The sequence below is a fragment of the Dromiciops gliroides genome, chromosome 3, assembly GCF_019393635.1.
Source record: "Dromiciops gliroides isolate mDroGli1 chromosome 3, mDroGli1.pri, whole genome shotgun sequence".
In the NCBI taxonomy this organism is placed as follows: Eukaryota; Metazoa; Chordata; class Mammalia; order Microbiotheria; family Microbiotheriidae; genus Dromiciops; species Dromiciops gliroides.
Genome location: NC_057863.1, coordinates 193140063 through 193157872, shown reverse-complemented (window position 1 = coordinate 193157872; position 17810 = coordinate 193140063). Strand labels below are relative to the sequence as shown.

General features: G+C 33.7%; 1 protein-coding gene across 4 annotated transcripts in view; it reads left to right on the top strand.

The window, feature by feature from the left end:
• The window catches only part of ROBO1 (roundabout guidance receptor 1), a 976778-nt gene that overhangs the window by 596232 nt on the left and 362736 nt on the right, over window positions 1-17810 (top strand). For all 4 annotated transcript variants that reach the window (XM_043996229.1, XM_043996232.1, XM_043996230.1 and 1 more), the window contains one exon: window positions 7669-7995. In XM_043996229.1, coding sequence (XP_043852164.1) covers window positions 7669-7995 — 327 coding nt within the window. The remainder of the gene's footprint in view (window positions 1-7668; window positions 7996-17810) is intronic.

Here is a 17810-nt window from a genome sequence, read left to right as displayed (position 1 = left end):
ATAAATAAAACACAAAAAAACACTTCATCCTATCCTATCCTATTCAGACTTGAAATGTAGGGGGAAAATGAAAACAATATTCTTAACAAATAAGAAAAAAATTAAGATAGCTGAATGAATACAGATCCTTAAAACCATAATCTAGTCACTTTATGCCCACCTTTTCTGTTAAAGTGTCTTATAAAAAAAGGGATGGGAGAAGGAAAGTAATGTTTACAAATAAGGGTTGGTTTCTTCATTTTAAAGAACATGTGACTTCCATGTATTTCCCTTAAATACTTAGCACTTAGGTTTCTATCTTTTTTTTTTTTCCAATTGGGTCAGTATGTCTTGGTATCTATTACATGTATCGGTTATATTTCTTTATTGGGACCATTATTGAACCAATTCTCTGTATTTTTCCTTCTCTCCTCTTCATTCCTACTGTTTTTCCTATTGTACTGTCAAAGCCAGCTAATCATCATTACAGGTCTATTATTCAAAGGCCCTTCTTTGACCCCGTTAGCTTTGATGTCTGCTGTGCAGATTAGAATAGAGTCATTAAAGTAGTATTTCCTAGTTGCAAGATGAATTTTTTAGTACATTATCTTAAAATATTGCTTAAACTTGAATAATTAGGATGGTTGGTTATCAGGTAGTTTGTAAGAAACAAGGGAAATCAGTCCTTAGGCTCCCTATCAGAATGGATCAATCTAGACTTTCAAGGAAAAAAAAAGTCACATCAATTTTCTTCATATTGATAGTAATAGTACTTTTAATTACCAAAAACATATCATCAGACTTGGAAATGTAAAATATTAATAGGATTTTAAAATTCAAGATCAATTATGTAAAATATAAGTAGACAAAATATAAGCTGACATTTATGGGTTATATACTTGCAGTTGGGAGTTTTTCTTTCTATCTCTCCCGCTCCCCCTTCCCCCTTTACACACACCGAGAAAAGGAGGGGGGAATGTATAGGTAAGTAAAAACAATCCCACACTGACTATGTATGCCTTAATTCTGCATTCTAAGCCCATCACATTTCTGAAAGAGGATGCTTTATTTCTCATTTTCAGGAATTCTGACTAGTTATTGCATTGATCAGAATTCTAAAGTGTTTTTCAAAGTAGTTCTAAATTACAAATTTATTATCTATGAGAAATAAATTTGATGGATTTAAAATTTATAAATTAATGTAGTTACTATATAAATTGTTCTACTTTTACTTACTTTACTCTGCATCAGTTCATAGGGGTCTTTCAAGTTTCTTTGGAATCTATTTTGGCATTTCTTCTGGTATAAAACTATTCCATTATATTCATATATTATAATTTGTTTTCATGTTATTGTGTAATTTAATTGTCATTACTTCATTTAACAAGGAAGAAATCACGTGTTTGCTGATATAGTAGTAAATTTTATTTTATTTTTTTGTAGGGCCATTCAATACAGATCATGTTCAGAATGTTCTACCTTCTTGGACAAAATATTGATGTTATAGAACCTTGAGAAATTTTAGTAATCTCTAAGGCTTTGGCCTTTTTCATTTCTCAATACTGAACCATGATTTCCAATATTTTACCATTTTCTCCTGTGTAGATATCTTCACATTCAAATAATCAACAATTAGTACTTAATGTACTCTAATACTGATGATAATTTAATTTGGATTGTTTTAGCAAGTTTAATACACACACACACACACACACACACACACACACACACACACACACACACACTCCTCTACCTTTTCATCCTGTGCAACAGTTTTACAGAGATTAGATCTGAGATTTCCTTGCTCTGGGGAGCTGCAGATGAAGTTATCCTTCTCTTCTGCCCTGCCCCCAAACTAATGAAAGACAACAACTATTCTGAAATTTACTCTTAGAGAGTTGCATGTGGTACTTAGAAATTGGGACTTGCCCAGGACAAATATTAGATGCTACATTTGAGCCAGTTCTTTCTGACTCTCATGCCAATTCTCTGCCCATTTTACCATACCTGCAGGAGAAATTGGTATATGAACTTAAATTATCTTCATGATGCTCTTGTTGCTTATGCTCATCATGAGTTTTGCAGATGACATGACCCAGAGTTCATGAAATGTTGATTGGTTTTGGGTATATGTTTCTTCTTTGTTTTCTTTTCCTAGGAAAACCTCTAAGTCATTTTTGTAGCAGTAACTTTTGCCTTTTTGATATAGTTTATATCTTCCAACAGTATGCTTATTTGTTGTCCAACATATGCTTATTTTACTTTTAAAATACCAAGAGTTACACTATTCATTATAGAAAGCCTAAAAGTGCAAGATTATTAGCACTCATTACCAGCACCAGTGGCCTCTTTTCCATTGTCCAGATCACCTAGTGGCTTTCATGAGGCTCTGAGGAGTAGCTTTTGATCAACCTACTGGTGAAGAGATTATTCATACCGAGTTGATCTTATGACATATTATACAGTAGACTGTATTGCTAGGACCATATTTGTTGGTGTTACGTGTTTGGGTTGAGGAGAATATAAATTGAAATACTAAAGCAGTAGAGCACTGCTAAAAACCCTTAATGTGATAAGCAAATCAGATTTACTTAGAGTTGTTTATTACATGGTATTTGTGTTGGAGGAAGCTTGTCCCTGATATTTGAGATTAGAGACTCCTTGTTAGCCTAAAGTAGATGATATGCCAATAAATTCGGTAGTAGTAAAAGGCTTTCATATAGGGTATCTACAAGAAGCGGCAGAATATTTTTCTTAATCTGACTCTAAAAGTTATTTAAGCACATTGTTAGAAGAGATCACAGTTAGCTTTGTGTCCACTACCACCTAAGATTAACTAACATATTAAAAAAGGGCCCACCAGAAAATTATACTTTCCTTCTCTGGACTTATTTTTAATAATTGCAAATCTCTTAGCAATTTCTTCTCAACCACCACAGCTTCATCAACATCATTTCCCTAGGCAAGCCATATGCTTAATATTTTAGGGATGCCAATGCTAAAAGTTCTTATAAGATGAAATAATATTTATAATGTTCTGAAAACCAGAGGAATGAAACTTTTTTTTTTAGTTTTCTTTCTTTCTTTCTTTCTTTCTTTCTTTCTTTCTTTCTTTCTTTCTTTCTTTCTTTCTTTCTTTCTTTCTTTCTTTCTTTCTTTCTTTCTTTCTTTCTTTCTTTCTTTCTTTCTTTCTTTCTTTCTTTCTTTCTTTCTTTCTTTCTTTCTTTTTCTTTTTTTTAGTGAGGCAATTGGGGTTAAGTGACTTGCCCAGGGTCACACAGCTAGTAAGTGTTAAGTGTCTGAGGCCAAATTTGAACTCAGGTATTCCTGACTCCAGGGCCGGTGCTCTATCCACTGCGCCATCTAGCTGCCCCAGGAATGAAACTTCTAAAAATGGTATGTCTCCCTTGCTTCCAATCACTTAGCCTAGCTCTGGTTCAACTCTAGGCTTAAATGTGAGATGTAAAATAAAACAAAGTATTAGGAATCCCACAATACTTTGTAACCTTAAGTGCCTTGAGGCTTGATGCTTATCATTCCTAGTAGGGCATGGGGAAGGCTAGATCAGTTCTGGCATTGATACAGTTATTTGGTTCAGTTAATATTCACTTCACCCAGGCAGCTTTGAGGATCATGAAAATGAATTAGACTAATAGATCAGTATCTTTCAAACTTTTTATTATTATGAAATCCATTTCTGTTCTTTAGCAATTAATGTATGTTTTATATAACTATTTAAAATTAATATTAATTTTGCTTTAGTCATTTTGTTGTACATTAAAACTTTTATTTCTTATCCTATTAGTATGCTTTTGAGGGGTTCCATCATTCTCTTTGCCTCTGATTCCATCTCACTCTTCCATTTCCTTTATTAATTTCCTATTTTGACTTTTTAGTTCCTCTTTCAGAGCCACATGTCTATTTTCCACATGAAACATTTTTAAAAGTTCCTGCAAACTTGTACATCTACCTTTACACATTTTTCTTATTATTAATCTTATATCAGAATAAGCTAGAGGATGAGTGCCTGATGGCCATGCATTCATTAAGGTTTTGGGGACATTTAAAGATTCTGCCTTTTACCATCAGGTTTTCCCTTCTGTTCTTGAGAGGCAGAGCGGTTCAGTGGAAAGAATTTATAGTCATAATACTTGGATTTAACTACTTATATGACCTTGGGCAAGTCATTTTATTTTTCCAGGCCTCAATTTCTGCAGTTGTAGAATGAGAAGGTTGGGCTAGATGACCTCAAAGTTCTTTTTTCAGCTCTAAAGCTATGATTTTAGGACAATGAATGAAGTGCAAGAAATTATTTATTTTATTAAATTTTCGGGTTGTTTGTATGTTACTATAATATAGATGACATAATTTACATATATATTTTATACATTAATCATCACACAGAAAATTGTGGTATCTATAGGAATTCTTTCCTTTGACTGCTACTATTCAAACTTTCCTTTTTGTTTCTTTTTGGAATTTCTTTCTCTTTCTTCCTCTGATGGATTCTGTGCCATATTCTTACCCCAGTCCTAATTCTTACTTTATCAAAAATCAGGTCTGCAGTGATAAGAGTTGAGGTAAAGAGTGAAGGTTAAATCAAAGACTCAATACCCAAAGGCAAGTCCTTCTTTACCCTCTATTATGCCCACAAATTCTTTTATATTCCATTACTAGTCAAATATTGCAGCAGCTATAGGAACACAGATTCTGAGTTGGAAAGAATGTAAGAAGTCATGAGCTCCCACCAATGTATGATAGCCTGAATTCATTTGTATTTCCTTTGAAATTTCCTTGTATTTCCTTGGGTAGGGAGACACATCATGATCATCTGTGTGTGATTTTCTCAGCTGATCCCATTAAGGTGGAAAAAAAGCAGAAGTGGGCACAGGACCGAACTTTATTTATTTATTTTGAGGGGCAATGGGGGTTAAGTGAATTGCCCAGGGTCACACAGCTAGTAAGTGTCATGTCTGAGGCCGGATTTGAACTCAGGTACTCCTGACTCCAGGGCCTGTGCTCTATCCACTGCACCACCTAGCTGCCCCCTGAGGGAACTTAAAAAAAATTACTCCTTGTGTTTTCTTTTTATCAAGAAATTACCTTGTGAGTTCTTAAAAAAGAGAATTTATGAAATGGGAATCTAGGGAAGAAGCTGTGAAACTATAACCTTTTCCACAGAGTACAAGGAACAGAAATAAACCTTGATTAGAAGTAACAAGTGGTAGCAATGAGGAAAGGGAAGCAAAGGGGCCAATCCCTCATACTCCCAGAAGAAATTAAAGTTGTTTGTGAGGGGAATGCCTCCAACCATGATGTGTCCTGAAATGTTTATATAAGCCAGGTTCCTATTTCTGTGCTTGACTCACTATCAGAGAGTTGCTACTTTCCTGGAGGTAGAGGCTCTAAGCCATGTTAGCAACTACCAGTGACTTGCAGTTGGAAGTAGCACTAATCAATTGGTGCCCCAAGTTGGAATGTTGAATTTCTTTTTCCATAGAAACTTTGTGTATGGCATTTAAGGTCTTTAGGAGTGGTGTTAGACTCAAATAGAAATGGATCTCCCTGAGCTGCTGATTTAGAAAGCTACAAATTAACATTATGTGTTGTGTTATATTTATATTTATTTTGTTAAACATTTCCTAGTTCCATTTTAATCTGGTGCCTACACTTGGAAACTTGTAAGCACTTGTAGTCTCTGTTTGACACTTCTGTTCTTGAACAGGAAATCAATTAGTATTGATTACTTTGATTCATTTTTAGTTTGATGATAGGATTAAACTCTCTTCTTTAGGAAAAGGCAGCCCTATTAGCTAAACCAGACTAATAGGTTACTTATAGATTTAGTGAATAGATCGAGAAAGATTTTATCATTTAGTAGCAGATAATTTAGAATAAAATAATCATAAAATTATAAGGTTTTCAAAAGGCTAAATTTCCCCTTCTAGCAGAAAGGGAGGATTGACCAAAGGCTAATTTCCCCTTTCTGGCATCTGGAGAAGGGTTAGCTAGAGATTAAGTTCAACTTTCCAGTATTGGTGGATAAGCTCCCCTTTTTTCTTGAGCTAGAATCTAAGTTGAGTAATGGACGCTTCTAAGAAAGATGGTGACTGCTAACTACTAACCACAAGTTCCTCTTTCCCAGTACACTTTCTGGTTATAAAAGGCAAGAAAAGGATTTTTGGATTAGGATTAAGAAAGCAAGGGGGGGGGGCAGCTAGGTGGCTCAGTGGATAAAGCCCTGGTCCTGGAGTCAGGAGGACCTGAGTTCAAATCCAGCCTCAGACACTTGACACTTACTAGCTGTGTGACTCTTGGCAAGTCACTTAACCCTCATTGCACTGCCTCCCTCCCCCCCCCCCCCCCCGAAAAAAAAAAAGAAAGCAAGGGAGAAGGTAATTTAGTCAGGTGACCTGCTTTGTCCAATTGGATTATATTCAAAACAAGTTTCTGTCATTTTTTCCCCCATTTCTCTTTCCTGTTATAAAAATCAGTTCTGTAAATCATTCCTTTTCTCTGACCTCTGAGAAATCAGGTGACCTCATTTAGTATAGATATTCTAGCTTTGCAAATTAAAATCACAGATGGCTCCATAACTTTGTCCTGTTTCCTTTTTATTTCAGATAGTTAATATTAAAAGTCTACAGTACTATGTTTCATATTTTTCTATCTATCTGAATAATGAATTAAATAAACTTTTGTGGGATGGAAGAGGAAACTAACAACCATATGTAAACAAATTCATGGGAAAATAGATTTGTAATTCCAAATAACTCATTATAAATTTATTTTGCGATGGATTTGATTTATATATAAAGTTGAGTAAACTACCCCTACATGATCTTGAAATTGTTAATCTTGCTCTGTTACATCTATAAAACATTTATCATGTTTTAAAATTATACTTGGAAGCATTTATTCAGAAAAAATTTTAAAATAAATCAGAAGGGGCAGCTAGATGGTACAGTGGATGGAGCACCTGCCCTGGAGTCTGCAGTACCTGAATTAAAATCTGGCCTTAGACACTTATTAGTTGTGTGGCTTTGGGGAAGTTACTTATCCCCAATTGCCCTCCCCTCTAACCACAAAAAAGAATAAATCAAAAGACCTTGGTCTGTGTTGTAGTTTTGACACTGACCTGAGCCAAATTTTCTCAACTGGAAATTGAGATGAGCTTTGTATGTACTATCTACTTTGTAGGACTGTTATTTTAAAAAGCCCTTTATGAATATTAATATATTCTAGAATTGTAAGCTCTTATTACTTTTATCCTTATAGTAGTGTCCCAGGCATTGGGCTTATTTTATATGTATAAGAAATCTTTACTCTCAGGAAACTTAAAATCTTAATGGGAAAATATGACATTCATTAAACAATACTCTAATTAGTTATAGGTTAACTAGAGTTCATTGGAGGGCTTAGAGTGAGCCAGGAATGATTCAAGGAAGGACAGCTAGGATTTAGACAGGCAGAAAGGAGAGGAAAGAGCTAGGACATCAAACTGTGTAGGAAGGAATGCCAGCTTTACAATGGGGAATAGTGGAAGATAATTTTGCAAAGGTAGATTGAGGAGAGATTGTATGAGTTTTTGAATGATAGGCCAAAAAGTTTTAAACTCTTTTTTAAACAGAATATTTAAATCTTTCAAAAGTAATACATGAATATCATCATTTTTCAATTCTCTTACAGGCTCCCGTCTTCGTCAGGAGGATTTTCCTCCTCGCATTGTTGAACATCCTTCCGATCTCATTGTTTCTAAAGGGGAACCAGCTACTTTGAACTGTAAAGCAGAAGGCAGACCCACACCAACTATTGAATGGTATAAAGGAGGAGAAAGAGTGGAAACAGACAAAGATGACTCTCGTTCACACCGAATGTTACTTCCAAGTGGATCTTTATTTTTCTTACGAATAGTACATGGACGCAAAAGTAGGCCTGATGAAGGGGTCTATGTCTGTGTAGCACGGAATTATCTTGGAGAAGCTGTGAGCCATAATGCATCACTGGAGGTAGCAAGTAAGTGATTTTTGGTTTTGGAGATAAATCATTTGTTCTGATAATGGTAATAGAAAATGAAATTTAAATAATATTCCATGCCTGAGAAAAATTTCTAGCTTTATGCAAAAATGAATGAAATTTTCCATTTCCTTGTACGTACATCTTGTCTTGTGTGTGTGTGTGTGTGTGTGTTTACACTTAGTTTTTGAGCTTCTGCTTTTGATTTGGAAGTGTAGAAAAGAGCATATTGGAGTTCTTTGTCATTGAGTCTTGATTGGGGGAATTGTTTTCCCTTTATATTTGGTTTTACTTTTATTAAATATAATTCTTCATGATGTAGTAAGTGAAATAGACTCTACATTGTTAGCTAGTTATATAAGATATATATCTATATTTCAACTCTTGGAAATATATAGTTTTACAAAAACTACTATATCTCTCTATATACTGCATTGTATATATGCTGTGTCCTTTGCTATTTCATTGAAATTAATTGGTTTGAATACACTTTGAGAGATAAGAGATATAGGTAATACTCAAAGGGATTATTAGATTTTTATAGTTAGATAATGTAGTTTATGTGAAATTAGAAAATATTTGTTGTATATTAAATTATGTTTGATGAAAATATTTTTATGGAGTAGTTGATAGATTAGTATGAGAATTATACTCAATTTTTATTCTATAAGTATCCAAATTATACTCAGAAAGTTTCAGTGTATTTTAAAGAATCTAGATGTTGATAAAATAAAAGGGATAAGAATTGACAGGGAGAAAAGTCATTCTTAATTTGTGTACATTGTTAAATAAAATTTCAGTTAATTTTATGCTATATGGATATACTTTTTGTGGTTCATTCTTTAGTAATATCTTAAGAGTTTATATTTTGCATCTAACATTGGTTCCATCTAGAACTTTAGCTTTGTAATTCAATATGCCAAACATTTAATTCCTTGTTCTAATTGCAAGACTATAGAGATACAAAGATTAAAAAAAAGACACAATCTTTGCCCTCCTAAATCTTACAGGCTATTTGGATGATGATATGTGGACTTCAGTAATTTTGATAGTTATTACATGTGACACCTCAACATTTAAAATTCTTTCAATTTGTTTTTTATTAGGAGCAGTGCTTGGCATTTCCTAAGACATTGTATATTGTTGTGAAGGTTACAACACTCAGTCAACTTCTGAATATGTGTGTATGATCTCTGTCTTAAGTAACCTTGATTAGATTTCATTGAAATAAAAATAGAATGCATATGTAAGAATTAATGATAATAAAAACTTTTTAAAGGTCAGGTCTCTGTGAGCCTTTGAGGATTAAGAATAGATGAAGCTCTTAACAGGGCTTTGAGTGTTTTATAGCAGAAGTAAGGTTAAATTTCTTCCATTAAAATAATTTTTATTGATTTCTTTTTTTTTTACATTACCCAAATTTCTCAATGTATCTCTCTCTGTCCTCCAGAGACTCATTCCTTATAATAAAGAATGAAAAAAGAGGGTAATAAAAATTCAACAGGACCAAGCAATATTAAAATATGTTTAAAACCATATTAAAACCAACAAAAAATATGGCACTATATGCATTGCTCTATTGCTCCCCATTCTGGCAAAGAAGTGGAGATGTCTTTGCAAATCTTTTCTTTGGGGTCAAGCTTGGCCATTTTAATTGATCATCATTCAGTTTCAATTGGCTGGTATTTGCATTGTTTATGGCCATTGTCCATGTTGTTTTCCTTGTTCTGTTTACTTCACTTTGCCCCACTTCATATAAGTCTTCTGATGCTTCTTTATGATAGTTACATTTATTTTTTACAACACTTATTACATCACTGTCCATTTCCCATATACATATTCCCATATGTTTTCTCTTTGCTCCTACAAAAGGGTTGCTCTAATTATTTTGATTTATGTGGTGCCTTTCTTTTTGTCATTGACTTATTTGGGGTCAAGCTGTATGGACGTTTTAGTCACTCTATTTGCATAATTCTAGAATTTTTTTCAGAATGATTTGACCTGTTCACAGATTTACCAACAGTGTATCAGTGTGTGTGTCTTTTGACAGTCCCTCTGTCATTGTCTGTTCCCATCTTTTCTCCCCATCTTTTTTTTAATCTCTTGGCCTCAGAAGAGTGAGCTGATACCAAAAGTGTGTGGGAAGGGGATAGACATAGAAGTGAGATGGCACAGAAATTGAGGAGAATGAATTTTGGGGGAGGGCAAGAAGTAAAATTGGATCACGTGATTTGGGAGACAGAATCACTCCTCATTGGCAGTGCTGCTTCTTTGCAAGATTACTTCTCTCACAGATTGATATAAAGGTAGAACAGAAAAAGGGGATAACCTGGCAAAACCCATAAAAGCAATAACATAGATATTTATATTTGACGAAGGAGCTTAAATCTGGTGCTTCAGAAACTTTAAATCTCTTGTACTGACCAAAGTTAAAGAATAAATGTATAGAACAAGAAAAAGAGAATAAAGTTTGAAAATAGACTGGAAAGAAAAAAAATTGTGAAGACAACAAAGCAAAGAAATATGTCTTAGAAAAAGTAATATTTAAAAATTAAGCTAGTAAATATGAAAACTTGAAGGTAGGTAAAGAAGAGGGAATATTTTGAAATAACCATTTGAGGAAAAATAGAATAGGGGAAGAGAAGATGAAAAAAAGATAACTAAATAAATGAAGGAAAAATCAATCAAGAATTTAAGTAAAACCCTTAAATTAGGACAGGAGAGACCAGACTTGTGTCATAGTAGTTTAAACAAATCTAACTTTTTCCCCCCGTAATAATTTTTTTTCCTGAAGTATGGTTTGAAAGGTTTGAGCACCTAATAAAATGTTATAACTTTCAGAATTCATTTATATTTATAATCTAAATATTCTCTTTGTGGACATGGGGCATGCTGTAAAGCTTCTCTGAGTGAGCCTCAGGGTAAAACTTGCCTAAGTTATAGATTGGTTATGTTCTACTTTCTGTAGAGTGTAATTTGGATCCCATCCTGGAGGATTTAGACTGACTATATTGTGAGCTAGTATTTCATATCACAAATCCCATGGATGGCTAGACAGTTATAATTTAGTCTCAGTAGACAAAATGATTTGATAGAATGTCGTAAAAAGATGGCTAAAGGGTAAAAGGAGATGACATCTTGAAACTATTGCTATCTGAAATTATAGTTTGTCTAATATACAAAGTTTGTAAATCAGTAAGGATATCTTGAATTTCTGTGTTTCACTCTTTGTCCTTCGCCCCTTTCTATCCCTTCTTATCCTTCTCTCTTTATGCTACTTTTTTCCTCTCAATTTATTTCTCATTGCCAGAGTCTTAAATAAATCATTATGAAAATGAAAATAGTACCATTGAGGCCTTAAATTGTAGATCTTTTTTCCTTCAAAAAAATCTCTGGTGATCTAGTGATCAAAGAAACTATTTAGTGAACTGAAATTTTAAAAGCTATAGTGTGTAATTGGGCCTTTAAGAAGCAATTATTGTCCAGTGATTTTATTTTTAATCTATACTTTTTTTCTCTCAGAAGCTAAAAATCATAGATCAGCTAACACATAGTATTAAATAGGATTATATACCAATATTTTCCTCATAACTTTTAAAAATTATGGATTCTGGGGCAGCTAGGTGGCACAGTGGATAAAGCACTGGCTCTGGATTCAGGAGGACCTGAGTTCAAATCTGGCCTCAGACACTTGACACTTACTAGCTGTGTGACCCTGGGCAAGTCACTTAACCCTCATTGCCCTGCAAAACAAAAAACAAAACAAAAAAAATTATGGATTCCTTTCATCAAAAAATACCAAATTAGGAATGTCAATTGGGACATTCATTTAGATGTTTTCCAGCATGGTGGTGTAATGGTTAGAGAATTAGACCTAGAATCAGGAAGTTCTAAATTAAAATCCTGTTTTACACATTTATTAACTTTGTGACTCAGGGCAAGTCAGTTAACCCCTTTCATTTCTTCTTCTTCCCAGAAATGAAGATTAAAAATAGCATTTACCATGCAGGGTTGCTGGGAGGATCAAATGAAATGACATCCTTAAAGTATCGATTAAATGGTAGCTCTTATTGTTGTTCCCAAAATATTATCAGTCTCCAGAGGATCAACTTGATTGTTTACTATACATAAATAAGCAAAGCACTCTTCATTTCCAAAGTAATGTAAGTTTCAAATGCAGTTGTTGGTAAAACTTTTAAAATCATTTATCAATGTTTTATTTGAATGTATTTATTTTGAAACTAGATTTTACAGCTGTATCAACAATCAAAACTTCCGATCATTAGAAATTGTCAGTATCAAATACATTATAAAATGATATATTATTATTATTATTTTTAGTGAGGCAATTGGGGTTAAGTGACTTGCCCAGGGTCACACAGCTAGTAGGTGTTAAGTGTCTGAGACCGGATTTGAACTCAGGTACTCCTGACTCCAGGGCCGGTGCTTTATCCACTGCGCCACCTAGCTGCCCCCATGATATATTATTTTAAATTGCTTTCTTTTGGAGAGCAATGATGTTGGTTTTAGCAATCAAAAAAGAGGCTGTATTTATTAGTTATCCTTTAAAATATAATCAGGCTATATTTAAAAAGTTAAAACTAGTTTTGACAGTAGTTCATAGTGTCATCATGACTCAGCAATGATGATGAAGTATTATCTGTGCCACAAGAAAAAAATATTCCTTGTGTGTTCCTTAGGTACTCCATTTTACTGCATTAGTCTGACTTGAAACAGTATCTTGGCAGAATTAAGAAAATTATTCATCGATGCTTAATGGGATATCTGCTAACTCTTGATAAAATTTAGATTTTTGAGCTTTTGAGAGCTGGTATAAAGGGAGAGAGAGAAAGGTTTATAAAATGTTTATTTGGAATTCTGTTCTGTATTTAAAAATCAGGGCACCCATGAACTTTGAATGGTGCCATCAAACTGGAAAACTGAGAACAGATTTCTGTGACCAAGAATCATTATTGCAGAGAAATTATACTTCACTAAGTTGTGTCAAATGTAAGCTTTTAAATTAAACCTAAGCAGCATTGTAAATTTCTTAGGGATTAGGCCAATTAAGAGTGATATATTTTTAAGAAAAAATTTAACTGGTCTGTTTTCCTTTATACAATGCCATTGATTATTAAATTTGTCATTCTCTTTTTTGTTCTATGTGGTTAATATGTCAGTATTTTTATTAAACCTAAATTTAATATAGAAATTGATCTTAGTTAATTACATTGAATTTTAAAGAAAAGTAATTTGACTTACTCAGACCCTCCAGCTTTCCATTGTAATATATGCTTCTCTAATTCGTCTGTTAAGCATTGCATAGTCAGCATATGGCTGTTCTTTTCCTATTTAAGCTGTTTTCTCTTGAGAAAAAGTAATTCCCTTTAGACCAGACAGACATCTGCTGGCTTTCTTACCAAAAGAACCACAGAAGAGAGATCTTTCCTTTGAGGCCTTTAAAAAGAAGAAAAAAAAAAGAAAGAATTTTTAAAACACCAAGAGACTCACTATAGATTTTGTCCTATTAACCCTTAAAGCCTAAATGCATGTGGACTTTGTTAACTGGGATATTCTGTGGACTTTCTTTATACTGGTCCCTATTATAAGCAAACCATCTTTGCTAATATTTTGAAAGAAAATTTTGCTCCTGTTGATGGACTTAGTTTAAAGCTGTTTTATAAAGTAATGCAAGCTTCAATTTTTAGTATAGTTTCATTGTCTGCATATTCTTTTGGAAGGGGTGGAGAGAAATGCAAAATGAACCAGTATAATTATCATAAGTGAACATAGTTTTATTAGTAGATAGTAGTATGTTTGACCAATTGGAGGAATGTTCCTGGGGAAAAGTTAACCAGAGTGGTTTTGTTGTCTACAAACAGACCAGTATAAGATTAACCACACTTTTTCTACCTAAAAATACATAATTGTAATGAATATAAATTAACTGAAGTATGCAGGCTGTTTTTTTTCTCTTGTTCTTACTACTTGACCAGATCATATATGTTTTTCATATATTTCCTGCTATAATAGGAACTATATTCAGCTTACTTATATTTACTGTATTTCTTAACTTTATCCATTATTTCAGTTGAAGTTTGATCTTCTTGAGAATGCTATAATCTCCTTTGGAGAGTGTGCAGACATTTTGCTTCATGAGAAGAACATTGATGTGAGAATAAATGAAATTCAAAGGTCCTCACTATCATATTGGGGGGAAATGATATTTAGCTTGGAGAACTTAGGAGACACAGAACTATCTTCAAGTATTTGACGGATTCTCACATAGAAGAGACTTATGCTATATAACTAGGAGCAGTAGGTAGAAATTGAAAAGTGGCAAACTCAGGCTTGAGTTAAGGAAGAACTTCAAAGCAATTCAGAAGTGAAATGGGTTGCTTTTAGCTTGTGAGAAGTCTCTAAACAAAGTTGAGAGGTTTGCACTTGTAGAGGGGATTCTTGTTCAGCTTCTGGTTTGATCTGGCAGCCTCTGAGGTTCCTTTTAACTGAGATTTTGTGAATAGTGCCTCTGTGGAGCTGTTTGGTAATACATGGAAAAAAGTTATATAGGATGAGAAGGAATAGTTGGGTAGAGTTTTACAACTTTGGACAGAAAATTTAAATCAGTGATATGATAGCTCCATTGAAATATAGATATGGAAGCATTTTCTTTAGATTTATTATTTAATTATGATCATAGAGTTTGAGCAACAAGGAATTTGAGATTAATGGTGTTAAACATTAAAATATAGCTTTTGTATCTGCCTGTCTCCTACAAAGAGATAGGAAAAATAATGTTTACTCTCTCCTACAAATTAATAAACAGATCAGAGAAATTACAACATCTTATATCTCCTACAATGAACCAGATCAGAGAACATGATATATCTGTCTGTCTTCTACAAACAGATCACAGAAATAATGTTTAATTTCTCCTACAAATCAGAGACAGACAGAAAAAACATAGTATCTGTTTAATATTTTATTGTCCCAAGAAGAAAGAAGTAACACATAACATGACACATGACCATGCGGAGACTTCCCTCCTAAGAGAGTAGCTCAGGGGACTCCCTATTTCTGAGAGTATATATGGTTTTAGTCCACTGATTATAGGGCATTGTCAATTTCAGTAGTATGATACAGAAATCAACTCAGAAGCAAAAAGTAGTTTAACAATTTCAGTTATAGCAAGTATGGAGAAAATACAGGAGCATCAAGGTAAGACTACAGGATTCCAAAAAAGGGTTTGGCAAGGATGGGGATGCCAGTATCCTGAGGGAAAAGAAGTCACTAGAAGTCTTTTATCTGCTGGCTATCTGGGTTAGGTTTGGAATTCAGTTGAAGGACATTTTGCTCCTATTAATCCTATTAATTCAGGGTTTCATAAAATTCCTTTTGGATAATAAGGTACCTCCATCAAATCTAGGTGATCCTTATATTCATATTAACACTGGCATTCCCAGAACTACAAATTAGCTCCTTGTGAGGAAATGCCTGTTACCAAAGCAGATCTCCTGCTGTTTTTCAGCTTACTGTCTTAAAAAGATGTTGGGGATGCAATAGTCAAAAAATATGAACAGGAAGTTTTCAGAAGAAACAGATCTAAGTTACCAATAATCATGAAAAATACTTTAAATAATTAATAATTAGAGAAATGTAAATTCAGGCAACTCTAAGGCACTACATCATGCCATTCGGATTGGCTAACAGGACAGAAAAGGAAAATGATACATACCTGAGAGGAGGTAGAGAAATAGGGACACTGATGTACTGTTAGAGTTGTGAACTGGCCCAGTCATTCCAGAGAACAGTTTGGAACTATGCCCAAAGTGCTATAAAATTGTGCATACCCATTGATCCAGAAATACCACTACTAGGTCTGTATTCCAAAGAAGTAAAGGAAAAAGGACCTATGTGTACAAAAAAATACTTAGAACTTTTTGTTGTGGCAAAGAATTGGAAACTGAGGGGAAGCCATTAGTTGGGTAATGGCTGATTAAGTTGTAATATATGATTGTGATGAGACTATTGTTTATAAGAATTAATCAAGGGAATGTTTTCAGAAAAATTTGAAAGGATTTATTATCAACTGATGCAAAGTGAAGTGAACTGAACAAGTAGCAGCAGCATTGTAATCATAATCAACTGCTAATGAAGTAGCTACTTTGATCAGTATAGTGATCTAGGACAACTCCAAAGGACTCTTGATGAAAAATGCTATACACTTGCAGAGATAGAATTGATGAATCCTGAGTGCAGATTGAAACATTTTTTTCACTTTCTTTTTCTTGGTATAATGGGTATAACATTTCTTTTCAATGGGTAGGTGGCGAGAGGGTGGATAGCAGGGAGAGAATTTGAAACTGAAAATAAAAATAAATTAAAGTTTTTGGAGAAGGGAAAGGAGAATCATAGGAAGATGGTGGTATGTAAGGAAGGATCAGCAATAAAGAAAACCAAAGAAAAATAGCTACAAAGCTTTTCCATTCAATGTGACAAAAAAGACTATCAGAATTCTGCAAAAACTTTGAGTAGAAATAAAAGCCTTGGCAGAAGGAAAGCATAGTATACCACCACCATCTTGCCTCTCTCCTCAGTTTAAGAAGGGTATCTAAATAGTAACCTTAAAGAGAAATATCCCCTTATATACTGCCAGAATGACTTGGTAATCAACAGAACCACAGCTGATGATATTTCCATTATATTCTCTCATATACTCTACTCAAGGACTTTTAAGTTAAATACTGGAAAATACTCAATAATAATTAATCTCTCTAATTAGATTCCAGTAGCTTTATGGGCATACTTTGGTGAATAGACACACAGTTTTGTGGTAAGGATTAGGTGGAGGTCAATTCACTTCCCATACTGTATGTAACAGAATAGCTGGAATCTGCTAAAAATTATTAGATAAACAAATCTGTGCCAAATGCAGTGATATGACCTTGAGGTTAAAGGTTCCATATTCTATTACCAATCCCCTGAGCCATTTCCTTTATTTTCTTGTAAAGTAGGTTGTATTTATGCATACTGCAAAGTGCTATGATTGTTATTTCAACAATAAATAAAGGCTGGATATGAAGCCTTTTGGGATTTTCTAAGAATCAGTTCAGTCATTGGTTATTTGTGGCATCTTCTTGGCAGTGTCTTCTTCAATCATAAAGGCTAATTTTTTGGGGGGTCCTCTTACAAAGCTTGATTTTATTACCTCTCATATCAGTTTCTTTAAGTCCTTTTCCTTTTTGATGTCCCTGATTATTTAGTATTTAATGTCCAGAAGTCTTTTCCATAAATTGGATACATTCAATATCAATTTTATTAAAGTCCTGAAAAGTGACAAGTATATAAACTATATTGATATCTAATCTAGACTGGCCAAATTATTAACTATAGAAATTAGCATATACTACTACTTATAGTTAAATATTTGTTTAGTGTTTTACTGTAGCTTGACTATTGTTACTATGATGATTGAAAAGTCTGACATAGTTTCTAGGTAATTAATACCAATTCATTAACTATTGCAAGCAAATAATTAGTAAAATGATTGTCTTTGGCTTTCTTTCTTAGATCAAAGAAATCCCTTGGAGAGCATGCAGTGCTTAAAAAACCTTTGGGAAGTGCAGTATATACCTGAGGGAGGAAATCAACTATCATTGGTTAACATTCATGGGGGGGGTGCATATTAGTGAGGAGGTGAGCAAAAAGTCTTCAGTTTCTCCTATTGAGAACATGACCAGATCATGAGATTCTGCTGCCACCAGCAATCTGGCCAAAAGAATCCATCTCTACTCACACTATGACTGGTTTTTCCC